Here is an 18,673-nt window from a genome sequence, read left to right on the forward strand (position 1 = left end):
ATCAATCTGCCAGCCATGCCTCAACCAGCTCAGTGTCAACGGCCTCGCCCCCATAGCTCACCGCCCTCCGATCCCAGTGCAGCCATTCTCTAGCAAGTGCATTCCCGGCCGTGGACCGTACCACGCCCGCGCTGACATTGATGATGTCCGGCCGCTCGAAGCTTTGAAAAAAGATTGTTGCACCGCAGGTCGTGCAAAAGCTCCGCAGCACAGACTCTGAGCTCTGGTAGTGCTTGAGCCTTTCGAGCTGCGCTGTTTCTTTGGCTTTGGGCCCGAAGACGACGGGCTCTCCAAGCTTGGTGAGGATGTGAGCCGGTGGGATGTACGCCCATGGCTGCAGCGAGAAGCCGAGGGCCAAACGGCACGACCTGCAGCAGCAGACTCGAGCATAGTACTTGCTTCGGTCTGGGGGAACATGCCATCCTTCGCTGCTTTCGTTGTAGGCTGGCGGCACGACCTGTAACTGAACACCGCCGCAATGACATGCCACATCCATCATGCTGCCTCTCTCATGGGATGCTACATCGAGTCCCACTCCCCTCAATTCCTGCAGCTCAGTCTCACCCAGCGGCTCCACGCCGTCCTGTGCGTCAGCGACATAGCAAGGGGCCTTCCTCCCACCGAGTCTGGTAAGGAATGGAGCCATCCCACCATCATGTGCATCGCCGACATAGATATGAGACGTGACTCTTGCGACGTTCTCGTCGTTGCCGCCGGTTTCACCTTCGTTTGCCTCCTCTGCCCGCTTGTGATCGGGTTCGATGATACCGGAGAAGGCTAACCACTGGCCATCCTCCTCAGATCTGAAGAATACATTGCATCCGCAATGCTTGCAAAAGAACCGCGTATATTTCTCCGATGTCTTGTAGGCGGTGGTATTGCTCAGGGACTTGTCGCTTGGACGACCCTTGAGAGAAAAACACGAGACTCCCAAACCTCCGGTGGTGTAGCGACAAGTATCACAGTGGCAGATGGTGCACTCGAGTGGAAGAGTCGACGATGAAAGCAGATCAGCGGGTTCGTAAACGAGCTTGCATAGGCATGTCAAACGCGTCGGAGTCGCCATTCTGTGACTTGGGATCACCCGAATCTTGTTCGAGTCCGCTCTTGATGTTTTAACAGCGGCTGAGATTGTCTGTTGCATGCGATCTACTCGCGTTCACCGGACAGGAAGCACGAGGGACGATTGCGGAAAGTCAGCTGGAGTTGATATACTGCACAAAGCGCGTATACGGTCGTGCTTGGTAAGTGGACTACTAACTTAGTACCCCAGTTCTCGCCTTGTGATGGGGATGAGGTCATTTGTACTGCTATTAGATGACCTCGGGACCTTAGACGTCCACGATGTCAGTCTTATGAAACCTAAGATACGCTCCCATACTAGACATCGGTTGCTTTTCTGATTCCTTTCATGCCCAGCCGCAATATCAGATGGGCCCCAAAAGGGTAAAGAACATATTTACACCCTCCCTGAGCATATGGCATCACCACCTGTCGAAAGCACCGAATCAGTCTGTCTTCCATCCATAAGAAGACGGACGGAATTACACACCCTAATCACTCGGGCACGATGCCGCCCATACTACGCCAGAAGTCGCACCGATAGCCTCGTCCCGCCTCCCAGGTCCAGGCGTTGACCAGCGTGATGTTGTTCTGCAGACCTGGCATGCCGTACTCGGTGATATTGTGTCCAATCTGGTTAATGTTTATCGAGAAAGGCGTTCCCCCGGTCTGAAAAAGGAGGCCAGGTCGTCAGCTCCACGTGACAGCCACCATGTCTCCCGATACAATGATCGAGATCGTTCAGAGTCGACTTACCTGGTTCAAATTGATCTGGTATGGGGAGTACATGGAGAACTGGGGCCAAGTACTCGCATCATTTGACGACGACAAATTCGACGAGGCACCATTTGCGATAGTCGATGGTATGCTGGGGTTGTTCGTTGTTATGAAATTTCCCCAGATTTGTCGAACCGCGAGAGCAAGATCCGGGCCGATGTTGGGGGCTAGCGGACCAAAATCTGGACATCCCAATACCAAGTCAGTCCAGACATACGCCGCAGGGTGGTTCTGGAAGTGCAGATGGCAGCTCCCGGGGAACACAGATCAATTGAAGGCGTGACATACATCCACTGACATCCGCACCATGCAATGCCGGTGAAACGGAAAATTGGTATTTGTACGACGACCTTCCGTAGTCATTGTACGCAATAGCCATCCAATAAGCGGGGCAGACAAACGTCGTTTCGGCGTAGATGTTCTGGGGTGCTGATTAGCAGCATAAGACATCCCAATGAATGGTATACCCACATCTGCTCTCTGTTGCTGTCCTGTAGCCACCGAGCTTTGGTTGAGTGCGCTCGCTCCCATGTCGCCAGACGTGGCATATAAAGGTGCACCTGAGTGTGTTGAGGTGTTGGAGCTGGGATAGTAGAGCAGGACTTTGGCGACATCGTCATTCGTAAACAGGGGGAATGTCAGTTGCAACCAAGCTATCAAGTCCTCTTCTGTTGTGATGTTTTGGGGAGTGAAAGACGGGCCTTCATTGGCATTGTTTCCAATCAACGCATTCTTGCCATTTACCCGTCGGCGTAGCAGCTGTTGACTTGGGAGATCTTGAACGAATATGCCATCCGTGCTTTGGAGGAAGTGTTAGCTCATGTTGACAGTAAGCGGCCGTGCCAAAGGACCATACACAGGAAGAAAAGCCCAAGTTCCAATGTTTCCAGACTGTGAGATCGTCGCACTTGCATTGATCAAAGTGTCCGTGTCCTTTGCCACTAGACAATTGAAGATTGTCTGGGGATGGGCTCCATAGGGGAGGCTCGGAGCACAGCCTGCTTGCGTTGCGAATGCGTAGTACGCTTGAGAAGGAACCCAGTCTTTATACCCATATTGCATAGGCAAATAAGGTGAGGCGGCAATGGTCTGGAACGGGAGTCAGTCACGACTTGGGCAGGTGATGTAGCCCTTACGTTGGTGAATAATGATTGACCCAGAGTCCCACCAAAAGCCATATCCTGGAGCATGACGGATCCGCCGCCTAGAGAACTCAGTAGATCGCCCTTCTCAACAGGATGCTGAACATACCAGCGCTCTCTCCAGATATGGTCACCTGTGAGGCATTTCCCCCGAACAGTCCTATATAGGATTGCACCCACTGCAGGGCGAAATGCTTATGGTTGTTAGCAGAGTGCATGTTAATCCGCAACTCGAAACCTACCTGGTCAAGAATCCCTGCGTTCACCACACCATTTCGGAACACTTCATCAGATGACAAGAACCCAAACGCGGCAAGCTGCTGAATATCAGATAACAGATATGTAGTAGAGGAATGGATGTCACGAACCCGATACTGGATAGCAACACCAACGAAGCTGTTGTTATTGGCGTTGATGATGGATGATAGATCCTGCCTGCCATTACCGGCACCATACCCGCCACCGTGGATCCAGACGAGGACAGGAAGGGGCCCGGACGCATTACTGGGAGAGTAGACGTTCAAGAAAAGACAGTCTTCGCTGGCGCCTGACTGGTTGACTGCGTTAATGGAAGTACTTGCATCGGGTCCCTGGGGACAGATTGGTGCGAAACTGCCGGCACTGAGAACTGAGGACCGATTCTGAGGTGGTGCCGTAGGTGCCTGCCAACGATTCGAGCCCGTAGGCGGCGCGGCATAGCGTATGCTGTTCTGTGTAAGTGTCGGACACTCATAAGGTGTCGTGATTGCGACCTACCCTCTCCAGATGTTAAGTCTAGAAGTGCGATTTGCTATTCCCTCATATACATCATATCCAAGATCAATCCGCAGCGAAGTACTTGAGTTCTGTGTGCTTTGCCGCGCTTGAAGAGCCGCTGTGAACGGCACTGGGTTGTACTCGAGCTTCGGGCGCGCTGCGCAAGTGCCCAGGATGAGAGCGATGGGAAATAGTATGGACAACATGATCTTGCCCTGGATTGCGCAGCGCAAAACAGAACCTTGAGTGAGAGCGGAAGAGGTGGCACTTGTGTCAAGCAATATATGTAGGTACCTAGCTTTTCTAGCTTTTCTGCGTTTTCATCGACCTTGGACACGGAAGATGGCACGGGACAGGATGGTCACACCGCATATGAGCCATGACTGAACGGTATCAGCCTCTTCACAGACGGGAGGACACAAGCATGCGGAGTAGAAGTGCTTGACTAGCTGGCGGCCCGGACGGACTACTCACCTCAACTGGCACTGGCGCCCCAGGATACGAGAAAGTGTATGGCGATGGGGAAGCTCGCCAGTGTCTGCGCACTTTGCGCAAGGTGCAAAGGCAACGTCATGAGTCTCAGTAGTTTGTCGCGAGGCTGACCAATCAGAGCCACTCACCGGCATTTGTCCGACTCGGACCACAATATTGCATTGGCTATGAATGGTCCGTGTGCTGCTGGTGTCACTAGAGTGGAAGGCAAGCAAACAAGCAGCAGATCGGTAGCATGTTGATGCTTCGAAAGAATATTAGTAGATGAATCTTTGATTCATAAGCCATATGAAGTATACGGCCCTGTGGCTTTACACGATGGGCAGCCCCTTCTGGCTCCCCCCAGAAAGAAAGGTCAGACCTGCCATAACTTGAAAACGCCACAAGATACGACTGGGCCTGTGCCAGCGTCATGGCAAATGCCGAAGATAAGCAAGATCGGAATACCCTCATGCAACCTGCCACCAGTAACAAACGCCGCCAGGATGCACTGAAATCGCACCTGCACCTGCAAGGAGCTGACATCCCTGCTTGGATTGGCTCGTGGTCAACGAGGAGAAGTCCTAGAACGGCATGCTCCGCACTCCTGCTCTGTCAGCATCCGGCATCTATGCCCCTGGAAGGTTCTTCAAATCCCCAAAGCCACCGTGAGGTGGAGGTTGTTCACCGAGCCAGCTGTCTTCAACCAGGCGTTCTTTCTCTTGCAGGAGATACCGGTAGGCGTGTTTGATGGTCGCGTCGCTCACTCCTGCGACCTCGCTAATTTGCTTACTAGGCTTTCCAAAGCCGATCAGCCAGCTGGCGAAGAAGGTACAAGCGGCGGCGTTGGAAAGGGGACTGCGACCAGCCAGGCCTTCGATGGTTGGGATCTTCTTGGCAAGGGCCTTGGCAATAGACTCGACTCTGAAGTTCAGCCCGACCATGTTGCAGTACCTGCCACAAAGGTCCTCGGGCTTGGTCGACTGGGTACCGCGATACTCAAGAACTTCCCGATTGGCGATGCCTCCACTGCCTTCAACAGCCTGAATGTTCTCATGGGCTGCTTTGGTCAAGAACTTCTCCAAGTTCTTATAGGCGCGGCCAATCTCCTTCTTAGGGACAGAAGTCAAGCCGAAGATTTCGTTGAAAGATCGGGGAGTTCTGAGCTGACGGCAAGCGATGAAGAGACATCCAGCGAGGATGACATCTGTCTGTTTGCCTCGAAGGGCATTGGCTTCGTACACTCGCTTGAAGTACATCTTCGCCGCAGTTTTGACGGGACCAGTGAGCTTGGCCTTCTCTCCCCAAGCCTCAACTTGCGCGTAGGCCGCTTGCAGAGCCTTGTCTGCTTTGTTTTCAAGTTGCAGAGCCTGCGCCTTCTTGAGCTTGCGGGTTTCCTTTGATACATTCGGCCCGCCACCACCGATCATTGTGCCCGCGTTGTTGGTGAGAAGAAGTTCGTTATCAACTTCACCAACGCGATTGGGGTCCTCGCCTTTGCCTTCATCCGAGTTGAAAGTGCGCCATTCCGATTCGTAACTGATGAGACGCTCAGCGAGAACCATGCCACAGTTGGCGCAGATTGTGTCCGCGTTCTCTTCGATCAAATCCGGGGGCACTTGTTTACAATCGGGACAGATGAGATGTGTATTCAGGTTCTCGCGCCATGCTGGTGCGTCCGGCGGTTGGTTTTCGATGCCCGCAGTAGCAGCAACGGCGGCTGACATTTTGCCCTCTTTCGTAACGGAGAAAGTCTTTGTACTCTTGGTAATGTGCCCACTCAATCTTCCCTGAATGCGCTGATTCTGGCGTTTCTTGATTTTGTGATAGGAGGTTCTTAGGTTATGGTTGTTTGCGAAAGCCTTGACAAACAATGGAGAATACAGTTTGGCGGTGACGGAGGTGAAGGCCGGCAGGGCCAAGTTCTGTCCAGACAGAAGTTGTGAGCCTCACCTCGCCGTTGGTTGTCACTCGGTTGTCACTTCGAGCAGCGAATGGAATGGAAGTGATGTCTATTGAACGGACGATTTTATTTGCTTTTCTCTGATTCGAGCCACCGAGTTCGCAGTGTAGACGTCGACTTGCAGCCGTGGATCGTCATACACTGCAGTAACCACAGGTCAGTCAGGTCATCAGCAAGTTAATGAGATAACCCAAACGAGGAATGAACCATTGCTCGTGTTAGCTATCTAAAGTACCTTTGGCAAACGTGAAGTAATCTGGTGACTTGAGAGATCGCTGGTGATTAGAACTGGCGCAAGAAGAGCGATGACCTGACTTCGACCTTAAAAACCAGTGAAGGTCTCGTGAGTCCAGATGAAAGACGATCTCGTAACACGAAAGCCGCTGTCAGTTCGTCGTTCGAGGATGTGCGCTTCGTCAAGTATGCCCTTCTGTGATGGAATTGAAGTCGCCAGAGATGATATTTGACGAGTTCTGCGATGCAAAGGTGGCAAGAATGAGGAAGAGAAGGTGATGGAAATGAGATGGGGCGCGGGTGCCTTTTGAGGTTTGTCAGAGGCTGGCATGATCACGTGAAAATTATCGTCCCGGAATGGGACTAGCGTGAGACTGAGCTTCAGGAATCAATCTGGAATCGAGCTTCACATTCAAGATGAATCGAGCACCCGTTGTACCGTCCCCATAGAACCCAGCAGCAATGATGGCGCAGTCCCTAAGAGCCAGTGTAAGTTCCCGATCCAGTGCCATGCGGCTACAATTGACGAGGATTTCAGGCTCGACTTCTAGCTCGTGCGAGCATCAGAACGGTGCAGACTCCTCGTCGGAGCTTTGCAGTTTCCTCAGCCTCGAAGATGCGTGCGTAACCCGGTCGTTTATGTCAACACACTTACTTACAGTTGCAGCCGATCTCATCCAAGATTTGTATCTGAAAGAGCTTCGAGCATACAAGCCTCCCCCACAAAAGGCCTCGGATGCCGAAGGTCACGTCCAGAAATTTGCTCCTCCTCCGCCTCCCCAGTCCCCGGAAGAGACCAATCTTGCCAGCGAAATGAAGGAATACGAGGAACAAGTCGTGGAAATTGAGGGGCAGAGCGCAGCTGGGGAAACGCAGGCGGAAGACGACTTCTTCGAGGATATTGAGGAAGACGACGACGAACCGGCACATCATTGATCGCCCGGGAGGCCTCGGTTCAACTAGAATGCTCGTGCAAGCACATACGGGAATGAAATAAAATACCATTCAATGCAGTTGTATTGGGCTGGTCGCTGTGCAATACCAAAGAAGAGCATACCAATATACAGTCCCTCCGAGCCTTGAACCGTGTTGTTGAACGCACCATATATACTATGGATGTGCATATCTATGCAGCCAGCGATACTACTAACATCATCTACCGAATCATGGCCTTGGAAAAGGGATTCCCTTACCATGGGCCAATCTTGGCCGACTCCCTGCGACTACATCTAGTAGGAGCCTTGCAATCCCGAATCATGTCCTTCTGCATCTTCATGCATTCGGGACAGATGTGGGCGGATTCGGACTTCCCTGCAATGCGGGACTTGTGTCTATGATAATACTAACCGACACGGGCAAAGGAAGGAGTCTTATAGGCCGTCAACTGATAAGGTGTCAAACACCCATGTATGCCAATGTCCGCCGCGCCACAGACCGCGGCCGATGCGCGTGTCATCAGAATTCTCGTCTATCTGTACGCCGTGTCCGAAGCTGGCATTGTAAGAACCTAAAGACTTGCCAGGCTACCTCCGCCGTCTTATTGCCTGGCGCGAGCCGTGGAAAGCGAAAAGCGTAGCTCGAAGGCTGGACGTGTACCGTAGCAAAATGAATCAGGTGGACCTCTGGCCGTTACACACAAAGATCAAACTTCGAGGTCCTGGATGATGTGCCGAGGAGCGACGAGCGGGTACGTGCGCGGCTTACTGGCATGTTTTAAGGGTTGCGGGAAAGATGACGCTTTGTGACTGTGGCATGTTTCTAGGGAGAGAAAGAAACTCCGATATAAGAGGAAGAGTCTCGCAGCGCCGTCCGGGACGCGAGCAAAGTAATCTGCACTATTGAGCGATCCCTGAAGTTTCAACGCCTGTATCAGCCCAGATGCTCAAAGGCACCTAGAGGCACCGGCGGTTGATGACGCCGATGGTGTCCTTCACCCGTTCAAGCCCCGGACGCTGCGCCTGCGACCTCCACCCTGATTGGAATCAAGGTTCATTTCCACAATATGCAGCTGGGCTCACCTTTCGAGATCTTCATGCACCCGTCGTCGCTCGCTCTACACCTGTTCACATGTGTCCTTCGTTCGTGTCATTCTTCTTTTCTTCCTTGTTGGGTGTCTTGGGTATTTGTGCTTTTATATCCTCTTCCTATTGTCCCAGTCGTCAAGCAATCACCACATCCAGCTCAGCGTTATCCGATCCTCCCGACACTCCCCAGAGCCTCTGGTTCTTCTCTCTCCGGCCGATGTTTACCCTCACTACCGCCCATGTCTGATGGCGGGTGTCAGAAAGAAGAAGTCACATATAGCCCGAGCAACTGTGATAGCGGTGAAGCCCCGTCCATATCTACGCAAGGCTGCCCGCGATGTCTGCACATATCGAGGGGCAGATCATGCCCGCGCTGCCTGTTCATGCCTTGAACTCCGTCCATTCTACCACTTCTCTTCCCTCCTCTGAACTGATCCAAGACGGTCCCTCAACGGATCTGACCCGGTCGGCAAGCTACACCTACATACCTGCGCTGGAAACAGGAAAGGATATCCCTACCCCGTCTATCAAGCGAACCTTCTCGGAAAACGTCCTCCCACTGCCGCCTGACTCCACAACCAAGGTGAACGAACTCGCCAATTCTGCCAACCTGGAGCTGTTCCGCCGGGCTTCGAGGAAGGCGAAGAGAAGGATGTCGAGCGCGATCTTTTCGTTGTCTCCGGACGACGAAGACAGTCAGCCTCGCGAAAGTAGGAAATCTTCCTCTGAGAAAGAGGAGCAACAGCCCAAAGGCCTGAGAGGGTCGGTTACTGGTACTATCCGCTCACTGGCTCGCAAATCCTGGGTGGGCTCTTCGTCACGGTCTTCTTCCCCTGTACACAAACAGGGTGATCGGCTCGAGAGGAATAGGAGTTGGTCGCCGGCTAAAGCCAAAATCCCTGCCACGACTCCGAAGGGTGTCCAGGACCCGATGCCTTCATGCGCCTCTGGCACCTCAACCCAGCCAGGGGATGGATCTCTGTTCCCGCTTGACACAAAAGTGCAGGCCAAGAGTAATGGTATCCGACGTGAGTCCACGAAAATCAAGAGCAAACCTGGCAACAGCCCCAAACACATATCGAGGAACTCGTCGTCGATGTCGCTGAAGAGTGAGCTCTCAAATGAGAAATCCCATTCGAGAATCTCTTTGGGCAAAGTACCACCATTGCCCGCGTCATACTCTTCAGAGCGCCTGGCCACTCTTGGGATCGAAGTCGGCAAGAAGAAAGATCCGCTATGGTCCGCTTTCCGGGCACTTGACGGCGAATACGCCAGTTTTCAATCGAAGACGAGTTTGCAAAAGGCAAAGCTGCTGCGCACTACTCTACAGCCATTCTTGATCAAATATGCCCAGCATCCTTCCAATCAACGTCTTCGAGCCGAGGACCTGGACCGCCGCGTTGCCATCTTGAATAAGTGGTGGACCGGGTTGCTTGAAATGCTGCATGGCACGAACAACCAGGCGATCTCCGGGACAGATAGGCCGGCGTTTTTGGAGTCAGCTACTATGATCATGTTGCGACCTGAGTGGAGAGTGCCGGGGATTACTTCGGTCCCCGGGGAGTCTCCGCCGCAGAATTCGATATCAAAATCCAAGTCGACCAATTCTCTTGAATCGGAAGAGGCGGACTTCCTGGTCGATACTATTCACCAGAACGTCCGGAACACTTTTGTCCAGAATCTGCTCTCGCAAATGGCATTTGTGATTGAAAAACTGTCCCTGCGGGCTGCGCCGGCAAGCCTCGTTACATTTGCAGGGAAAGCTTGTGCCTATGCGTTCTTTTTCTGTCCTGGTGTGGCAGACATGCTTGTCAGGTCCTGGCGTCTACCATCTGGCACGCTGAGACGAATATTCACCGAGCTAGGCATCAGTCATGGCGACAGGTTGGACCTCATCTCAAGCACGCTAACCAGACACTTCCCGCCTCCAGTCCGAAGCCTGTCTGTCTCTTCCCAAGCAAGTCTCTGGCGCCACCTTCAACAGCGAGGCCAGCTCCCTCCAGGATGGAAGGACGTGAGTTGGGGCCCAAACTGGGTTACTCGATGGTCAGGGCGAGACAGTGACCTGTTCTTCTCTTTCACCAAGCAATACCATCTTCTGATCTCCGAATTCCTTCCCGAAGACATACCAATGAAAGATCGCGCCGGTGTACCTGGTCTCGTCCCAGTATGGGCACAGACACTGGTGGTCCTCGAGACGACCATCTATCGACAGGCGGGACAGAATGTGGTCGACAACTACTCTTCGGGCGCAGGCTATCGCATGGAACAAACAGATGCCATGGCTCCGTTGCCCATGACCATGGCAAACGCTTCCCGGTCCATTGCAGAGAACCGACTCATCATTCTGCTGAGAGATGTGCTTGGCGATACGAAGCCCGAACTTTCCTTCTTCCGCAGTCTGTTTATGGGGTCATTCGACATCATCATCAAAGCCGCCACGCGCAACATCTCCTTGTACAACAACGAAGCATGTTTTGTTATTTGTGATTTCATGGAAGAAGTGCTTCCTATCATGTTGCGGTATAGGCAGAGCTACGGCGACACCGCAGTGCTTGACTGGCCATTCTGGCTACAAGTCTGGAAGCGAATGATGCAGAGTCACACCAGCCTGACACAGATACGATTGATCGCGTTCTTGTACAGTACATGGTCTATTTTAATTCTTAATGAAGACAGAAAGCGCGACCTTGTCCTAGACTGGCTCTTGGATGCTGACATCTTCGAACGGAACTTTTGCCACTGGTCGCCAATGGTTCGCCACTACTTCTACCGACTGTTGTGTTGGAAGATGGCGAGATATGATGGGGAGGTTACGGAGCTAGATCTGTAAGTAGCACACCTGTACCACCCGACTTATGAAACTAACGCAATCACTACAGGCAGATCCTGGAAACATTGGCACTGCGATTGAACAAGTGCTGGGCACATTATCAATACCTCGCCGCGGAAGCAGAGATGCGAGGCCTACTGCCGCCATCCTCGGCTCCTTGTTCGCCGGCACCAAACCGCGTCCTCGTCATTCTCCGCACCGATAGCCAGCCGATCCTGTCGGCATCTCGGACGAACTTTGCGAATCACTTTCCTTCGGCAATAGTCACCCAGGGCTCTCCTTATCAGAACCATTCATCTGTGCTGAGCACCATTCCGTCCGCCGATGAACCACGGCCAGGGGTCAAGAAACGATGGAGCCTATTTCGTGGCCTGAACGTCTTTGGCGTCAGTCCCGGAAACAACCGCCCTGGCGAGGTGACTCCTCCAGGCAGCCCGGAGGAGATTGGTGTGACGACGAGCAGCGATAGCATTCCCGACCCAAATGGTGCTATTACTGCGGCTAGGGCTTACCGGCCAGTCACTCCTCCACATCAGCCTTTCTCCTTCAAGTTCTCGTTGGAAATGTGCTCTACGCCTCAGAACCTCGATCGGAGAACTCCCAACCGAGAGTTGGCAGCGCCGCAACTACCACATAATGCAGAGACGATACTTCGATCACGACAGAGCTCTGAAAGCAGTGGCAGTGGAAGCAGCACCGGCAGCGACTCTAGGACGGGGTCGAAGGTGGCAGAAGTCCGACCCCTGAAACCGCAACCCTGTGAAATGAATACAGCTCGGTACAGCGGACGGGCGCTGGCAGAATGGACCCAGGTTCTGAACGAGTGTCGAGGTTTCTATGCCCGACGGAAGCAGGAAGGTGTTCCACGAGATCATCAAGTGGAGACTCCGACCATGGGTGTGGAGACATTCCGTCTTATCGGCTGAGATGAAGATGTCGGTTGGACGAGATGAGAGCTCGGCAACGATGGGAGAAGGCTGAGCAACACGCGTGCATTCACTAGAAAATCCTGACGACAAGATCATGCCAGAGAAACTCGGGATGGGAGCTTATGGGCTGGGTACTGGCGGGACGGCGCTGCATTGGTAAGAACAACTAGTTGTCTTCACTGCTGGATACTACGGATTCAATGGGCTCTGGCGTTCGGTTGGCTAGCGGCGGGACATGGGACTCATAATGAGCAGGCGTTGACATTCATTCTAGTCGTCGAATTCAGTCTAATTTCCGCTTTCTTTTCCCGTCTCCATTACCGTTCAACTACATTGTGAGGTGTTCTACCGGTGTAATTGCTAATATAGTTCTTCATTATGTAGTAATTATGGCGAACTGGCGAGGCTGAATGAACCTGGACGCTACGGGGCCGACAATCACGTGGTCTTCTGTCTCCGCCTTTTCCCCGCATCCGAATCTCCATCTGAAGTAACGCAGTACTTCTCCGTACCGAACTGACCACTACTACCACTGCACCGCCGCAGTTACTCCTACTCCTCGTCCTCTACGTACTACCTCTCTACCAAGGTCGCTTCTCCTCTCCGCATCTACCACTCAAAAATGGGGCCGAGGACTTCCTGTGAAGGGCCTAGGGAGCCCCGTGATGATGTCCCTGAACTCTCGATGCCCGAGGATATGCGGTTGACCCTGACCGATCGAGGTGCGATGTGAGGTTGAAGGGTCGGCCAGTTCAATGGCTCAACGGCTCAACGGCTTTCCAACCTGGAGGGCTATTATGTGCTCCTTGCCCTGTTTCTCTCTTGAAAACGTCGTGGTATTCACCAGTGAACTCAATTTCTCTCTGTTGTCCTTCATCCCCTTTGCCCTCGCCTGACATCCGACCCGTCCTGAGATGCCTATCTTCAAATCCCAGCAACCGCCCATTGACGGTTAGTCTCTCGACCTGGCCTAACCCTCTCGGATAGTGGCTGATAGAAGAAATGCTGTAGTGCCCTGGCATCTGCCCGTCTGGACATGGCTGTTCGAGTCCGAATACAGCCCGCTGCGGAATTACAAGCCTGAAGAGATCCAGGGGTATACCAACGCAGTTACCAAAGAGGTGTGTGTTCTTGATGTATTTTATTTTGGGGGGGGGGGGGTGGGGCAATCTCGTCTTCAGTGGGCTTATGTCTGCTTGAGTCCAGATACTGACACTTTGTCTCTAGCATCTCAGTTACGCCGACTTGAAGGGACATACCACGCACCTTTCGACAGCGCTGGTCCGGAAATATGGGCTCCAACCAGGGCAGACGGTGGCTCTCTTCTCCCCCAACACGGTGTGGTATCCTTGCGCCATGTTCGGCACTCTGCGGGCGGGCGGCGTCGTGTCCGGAGCGTCGCCGGCCTACAATGTCGAGGAGATGACCTATGCCTTGAAGACGGCCGAGGCCAAGTTTCTCTTCACCGTCCCGGGCAGTATGCAAGTTGCCGCGGCCGCCGCCCGAGACGCCGGGATCCCGCAAGAACGAGTGTTTCTGCTTGAGGGCCAAATGCCGGGGTTCACCACCATGTCTGAGCTGCTGGAGCTAGGCAAGTCGTATGGGTCCGATGGTCAGGTTGAGCCGTTCAGACTGCCACCAGGCAAGAAGAACAAGGATGTGTGCGGGTTCTTGTCCTTTAGCAGCGGAACGACAGGACTGCCGAAAGCCGTCATGATTGCACATTCCAATGTGATCGCACAGTGTCTGCAGATCCAACAGATCACTCCGGATACCTTGCGCCGGATCCTGGCCGTGCTCCCTCTGTTCCACATCACGGGTCTCGTCCATCAGTTACACCTGCCGGTCATTCTCAATGCGAACGTCTACATGCTTCCAAGCTTCTCGATGGACTCGATGCTCGCAACAGTGCAGGAATACAAACTCGAGGAGATGCTGCTGGTCCCGCCCATCCTCATCCGCATGGTCCGTGACGAAGGAACACTGCGCAAGTACGATCTAAGCACCCTGAAGCGGTTCTCTTCGGGCGCGGCGCCCCTGTCGGCCGAGATCCTGGAGTTGCTCAAGAGGCGCTTCCCGGGCACGGGCTTCAAGCAGGGCTACGGCATGACCGAGTCATGTTCGTGCATCACGGCCCATCCGCCCTCCAAATACGACTACAAATATGCAGTCCGCGTCGGCACGGTCGTGGCATCGACCGAAGTCAAGATTGTCGAGCCGGAGACAGGCAACGAGTGCGGGCTGAACGAGCCCGGCGAGATCTGGGCTCGTGGGCCGCAGATCGTCATGGGCTATCTCAACAACCGGAAGGCCACAGAGGAGACGTTCGACCAGGATGGCTTCCTGCATACCGGCGATATCGGCTCCGTTGACGAGGAGGGCCTGATCACCATCACTGACCGGCTGAAGGAGATGATCAAGGTCAAGGGCATCGGGGTCGCGCCCGCGGAGCTGGAGGATCTCCTCCTGGGCCACCCGGATGTCGAGGACGTCGCTGTTCTGGGCATCCCCGACGACTACTCGGGCGAACGGCCCAAGGCATATGTGGTGCTGATCCAGTCGAAGCGGTCCGACCCCGAGGGCGTGGGAAAGAAGCTCATCGAGTACGTCCAGGACAAGAAGGTCAGGCACAAGTGGATTCTGGAGGTTGAGGTCGTGGATGAAATTCCAAAGTCGCCGAGTGGAAAGATTCTTCGACGTGTTTTGAGAGACATGGCCAAACAGGGAAAGAAAGGCCATGTCGTCCGGGATGGAAGGGTCAGGGCACACCTGTAACCTCCCAAGAAAACTCTTTGCATCTACTGCAGTGGGATTCTATCGGAACAACCAAGACATCTGAAGCAAGACGCAGTACCGCCTTCCTGGATATAATCGAAACGTACGTAGCAACCTCATGTGAGTGTCAAACTTAACAGTTTCTTGTCGAGATGGCCAAAGCCAACGCCGGGGCTGGTCATGCTCCGTGTTTCATGGACAAACAAAACCTTTGGATGTCATTCCTACAAGTCGAAGTGATGGTCCTCTTGCGTGTTTTGACATGGAGAGAACACTAAAAGGGCATGTGCTCGCACGACGGTCACCCACTCCGATACAGACAAAAAACAATAGGCATGCTATTCCTAGACTGCCAAATTCATGCTTGCTGTCTATCATACATTAGAGCTTTGCAAGGCAGCCTTTTGACTTCACTTTTGTTCCTGGACAACTGCAGGGACTCACCCTAGCTGCAGTTGCTCTTGCTCGTCCAGCTCTCCAGCCATGAAACCCCAGATACTCCGACACTCGGCAGCGTCGACTGCTTTGCCGTAAAGGTACACACTCGTCAACGTCACAGAACGTCATTCTTGCCTGATCCGCATTTGGTTGACCCTGATCAGGTCTTCCTGCAGCAATGTGTGGCTGTAGTGCGGGCATTGGGCCCGGTGCAACTTGCACGTCATGCAGCCATCACACCAACTGACCCTTTAAGCTGCAATGAGCGGTTCGCGTTCGCTCCCGGTCTTTGGTGCCTCAACTGAGGATGCGAAGTCGGACTTTGGTGCCTCGACCGAGGATGAGAAGTCGGACTTTGGTGCCGCTGGGAAATCCGCCTCGTTGACAGATTTGGTGGCAGTTGGGGAGGGAATCTTTTGTCTGGCGCTTCCAACGACCTCTTGAGCCTTTGCAGCATAGGTGCCAGTATATTGCTTGACGGATTCCAAACCCTTGCTTGTCTGCTGGGCCGTCAAATCCTTGATCTGGCTAGTCTGTTGGTTGATGATATGCCCAGCATGTTGGAGTTGAGAATCAATCAATTCCTTGTTCTCAAGGTAGACCAAAGGACCGAGGAACGCGACCACTGTTCCAACCAATGCCACTCCCCAGAACGGAAGGAGTCTGATAAGATAGTAGGTAACGAACGAGGACAAGAAAGCCTATGTGCGTCAGCAAAGTGTCGAGGTCCGTGAGAGATCGCATTGCTCACCGTTGCCGTCACCGGAATATTCTCGGCAAACACGATGCGCTGACCCTCAATGACAAAGAAGTTGATCAGGTTCTCGAGATCCTCCAATGAGGCCTCGAGAGTCTCCTTTGGGATCGTGTAGTATCGTCGTGGACGGACAGCACCTGCAACGCTCGATCCCATAAGGGCTTTGCTAGAAGCCTCCGCAAGTGTAACGACTAGATATGTGTTAGTGGCTGATTCGAAAGCAACGTATTTTTGCAGACATACCACCGAGAGTCATCCAGGAGATCTTCAGAAGGTATCGGAAGATTGGCAGGTATCGGCAGGCAAAGATGAAGGCGACGAGGGACACAAAGGTGACACCGGTAGCTCGCTTGTTCTTCCACTATGACGGGTCAGCTAGGCCTGTTCGTGTAGGACTGTTTGGCTACTTACGCTCAACAAGGTGTAGAAGAAAGAATGGTAGTCTACTTCCGGTTAGCAAAGGTGCAAATGGTTTCGGATTCCAGGCTTCGTACGGGTGAGAGGGGTGTCGTTGGCGGCAGTGTAGGACGGTTGTTTGCGGGAGCCAGCAAGGTTGCTGAACTCGGAAGCAGTGGCACCGGCCTCGTTCTTGATGGAGGTTGCAACGGGTCCTAGAGAGTGTTGTTACTATGTCTGTCTTTTTCTGATTTGGGTTCCAACTCGATTATATCATACCATTGACGACATTCTGAGTGATGGGGTGATTCTGCACGGTGTTGACGGCCGCAGCTGCGTCTTGAGAAAAATCAGTACCGGAGAAGGAGGAGAGAAAGGTTCAAAGTCTGTTGCAGGTTGTTAGCACATGTAGGAGCTGTAGAAGGCGTCCAGGGTCAAGCTTGCATACCTTACTGTCGACCAGAGTGTCCTTCATTGTGGCACCATTGGTGGTGGGAGCTGGAGTCTCGGCAGTAGACATGTCGGTGTGCGTAGGAAGCTCAGACGACGGCTGGTAGTCTGCAGAAGACATATCTGTTGTTCCGCGTGAAGGCAGTTGGACGGGGATACCGTAGTGGTTGAGTTGAGACACAGAAAGTGCGGTAATGGAGTGGGTGCGAGATATGAAGCAGTGGTGGGAAGCGGTGGAGGGAGTATGAATGAAAGGGAAGAATCGATGGATGCGAGAGTGATGATTGATGAATCAACTGCTCTTGATTGAAAGAAGATAAGTTTGCAGGCACGATTCTGGAGTGGAAGGTGGTTTGGTTTTGTGTGGACAGATGAAGGAGGAGAGGTAGGAAGGTGAGGTAGTAAGGTAGTAGGTTAGATGCAGGAAACTTGGTTGTTTGGCACTGCGGTGACGAGATTGTTTGGCGCAGGCTCACAGGCACAGGCTGAGGGGAGGAGCTCCAGTGGTCAGTGGTGACGGGCACAGCAGTGAAGTGGGTTGACAACGTATTGTACACAGTATTACCAGCGACGGTACCTAGTACTAAAAGTGGCCTCCGAGCTACATCGCCTATATCGCTCATGATTCCTACGTCCTGATCAATTATCTGCTTGTCTATCTGGTCGTCTCTGTCTGTCTATTATCTATGCAAGTTATGCCCAGGACTCTGCTGTATCTCTGTTGTAAGCTACAAACTGAGAATTAACCTGCCGGCTACTGATCCTCTGTACTGTGGATGCCTGGAAATGTCACCCGGGGCACGGCAGACAAGTGTGCACTGTGCAGTGTTCCCCTCTGACGCAACAGGCTGCTGGACTGCTGTCGTGTGCTACCCTGGTACTGGGATCGTGTATCGTGAACCTTCCACCGAAACCAGGCCACTTCGCCCACTGACAAGTCAGACAGTCTGTGTTACGTATGAGGACCTTGTTCATTCTCTTCGCTCTATTCAAGTTCTCCGCAATTAACTACGGTGTCCAATATCCATACAAAGAGCTTGATCGCGTGCGCACTTAACTCGGTACAAAAGAGTGATATCAGCCAGTCAATGCTCCACCATATTATCTTACATCATATCTGGCCAGTAGTGTAAATACGTACTGTGTACAGAGTAGCAGATAGCAATTACTAACTACATTACTACTATAGAGGACAGCACGGGACAAGCAGTCCTTCTGACCTCATTTGTGCCACTGCTCGTATAGTACTGCACTGTCTACGAACACAATTACAGTGTGTCTAATAAGAAGACATCAATGATGTTGTGCCATTGAGGCTGTTCCGCAACATTCTATACCCAGAAGCCACTGCCCCAAAGAAAACACAGGAAAAGGGGTTTGACATGTGATAATCTTGGGGTCACCAGCGCCACTGTCCACCACCACCACCACCACCACCACCACCACGGCATGGTATATTAAATGGTTTACTCCTAGGTAGTGATAACTACTAATTGTGTGCCACCACCACTCAACCAACATATCTATTGTCTGTATGCTTATCCAGCCCCAAGTCTGTATCACAGGCACTAGTCCAACCCCTAGCGCACAGCCTTGCTGTTGTCGCAGTGTTCTATTATCCTGGCTCAGTATCAAAAAGCATCCTGGACTTTGGCCCGAATCTGCG

General features: G+C 52.9%; 7 protein-coding genes across 7 annotated transcripts; 3 read left to right on the top strand and 4 right to left on the bottom strand.

The window, feature by feature from the left end:
* Nucleotide 1: 1 nt before the first annotated feature.
* Nucleotides 2-1,066, bottom strand: A1O1_03325 (uncharacterized protein; the record flags this gene model as incomplete). Its single annotated transcript, XM_007724230.1, has 1 exon — nt 2-1,066. The coding sequence occupies one exon, from the start codon at nt 1,064-1,066 to the stop codon at nt 2-4; it is 1,065 nt and encodes a 354-aa protein (XP_007722420.1).
* Nucleotides 1,067-1,557: 491 nt separating this feature from the next.
* A1O1_03326 (carboxylesterase 2) lies at nt 1,558-3,943 on the bottom strand (the record flags this gene model as incomplete). The annotated part of the gene is made up of 10 exons (XM_007724231.1): nt 1,558-1,731; nt 1,819-2,021; nt 2,128-2,260; nt 2,311-2,638; nt 2,696-2,928; nt 2,976-3,043; nt 3,091-3,175; nt 3,224-3,298; nt 3,350-3,686; nt 3,738-3,943. 10 exons carry the CDS (start codon nt 3,941-3,943, stop codon nt 1,558-1,560), a joined length of 1,842 nt encoding a protein of 613 aa, XP_007722421.1.
* Nucleotides 3,944-4,837: 894 nt separating this feature from the next.
* Nucleotides 4,838-5,935, bottom strand: A1O1_03327 (uncharacterized protein; the record flags this gene model as incomplete). The annotated part of the gene is made up of 1 exon (XM_007724232.1): nt 4,838-5,935. One exon carries the CDS (start codon nt 5,933-5,935, stop codon nt 4,838-4,840), a length of 1,098 nt encoding a protein of 365 aa, XP_007722422.1.
* Nucleotides 5,936-6,870: 935 nt separating this feature from the next.
* Nucleotides 6,871-7,341, top strand: A1O1_03328 (uncharacterized protein; the record flags this gene model as incomplete). Its single annotated transcript, XM_007724233.1, has 1 exon — nt 6,871-7,341. The coding sequence occupies one exon, from the start codon at nt 6,871-6,873 to the stop codon at nt 7,339-7,341; it is 471 nt and encodes a 156-aa protein (XP_007722423.1).
* A 1,425-nt stretch (nt 7,342-8,766) lies between these two features.
* Nucleotides 8,767-12,188, top strand: A1O1_03329 (uncharacterized protein; the record flags this gene model as incomplete). Its single annotated transcript, XM_007724234.1, has 2 exons — nt 8,767-11,258; nt 11,312-12,188. 2 exons carry the CDS (start codon nt 8,767-8,769, stop codon nt 12,186-12,188), a joined length of 3,369 nt encoding a protein of 1,122 aa, XP_007722424.1.
* A 917-nt stretch (nt 12,189-13,105) lies between these two features.
* A1O1_03330 (uncharacterized protein) lies at nt 13,106-14,966 on the top strand (the record flags this gene model as incomplete). Its single annotated transcript, XM_007724235.1, has 3 exons — nt 13,106-13,142; nt 13,203-13,312; nt 13,419-14,966. 3 exons carry the CDS (start codon nt 13,106-13,108, stop codon nt 14,964-14,966), a joined length of 1,695 nt encoding a protein of 564 aa, XP_007722425.1.
* Nucleotides 14,967-15,655: 689 nt separating this feature from the next.
* Nucleotides 15,656-17,128, bottom strand: A1O1_03331 (uncharacterized protein; the record flags this gene model as incomplete). Its single annotated transcript, XM_007724236.1, has 7 exons — nt 15,656-16,105; nt 16,156-16,352; nt 16,405-16,522; nt 16,573-16,604; nt 16,656-16,772; nt 16,837-16,896; nt 17,011-17,128. The coding sequence occupies 7 exons, from the start codon at nt 17,126-17,128 to the stop codon at nt 15,656-15,658; spliced, it is 1,092 nt and encodes a 363-aa protein (XP_007722426.1).
* Nucleotides 17,129-18,673: the final 1,545 nt, after the last annotated feature.

This window comes from Capronia coronata (genome assembly GCF_000585585.1).
Source record: "Capronia coronata CBS 617.96 chromosome Unknown acBCG-supercont1.3, whole genome shotgun sequence".
NCBI lineage: Eukaryota > Fungi > Ascomycota > Eurotiomycetes > Chaetothyriales > Herpotrichiellaceae > Capronia > Capronia coronata.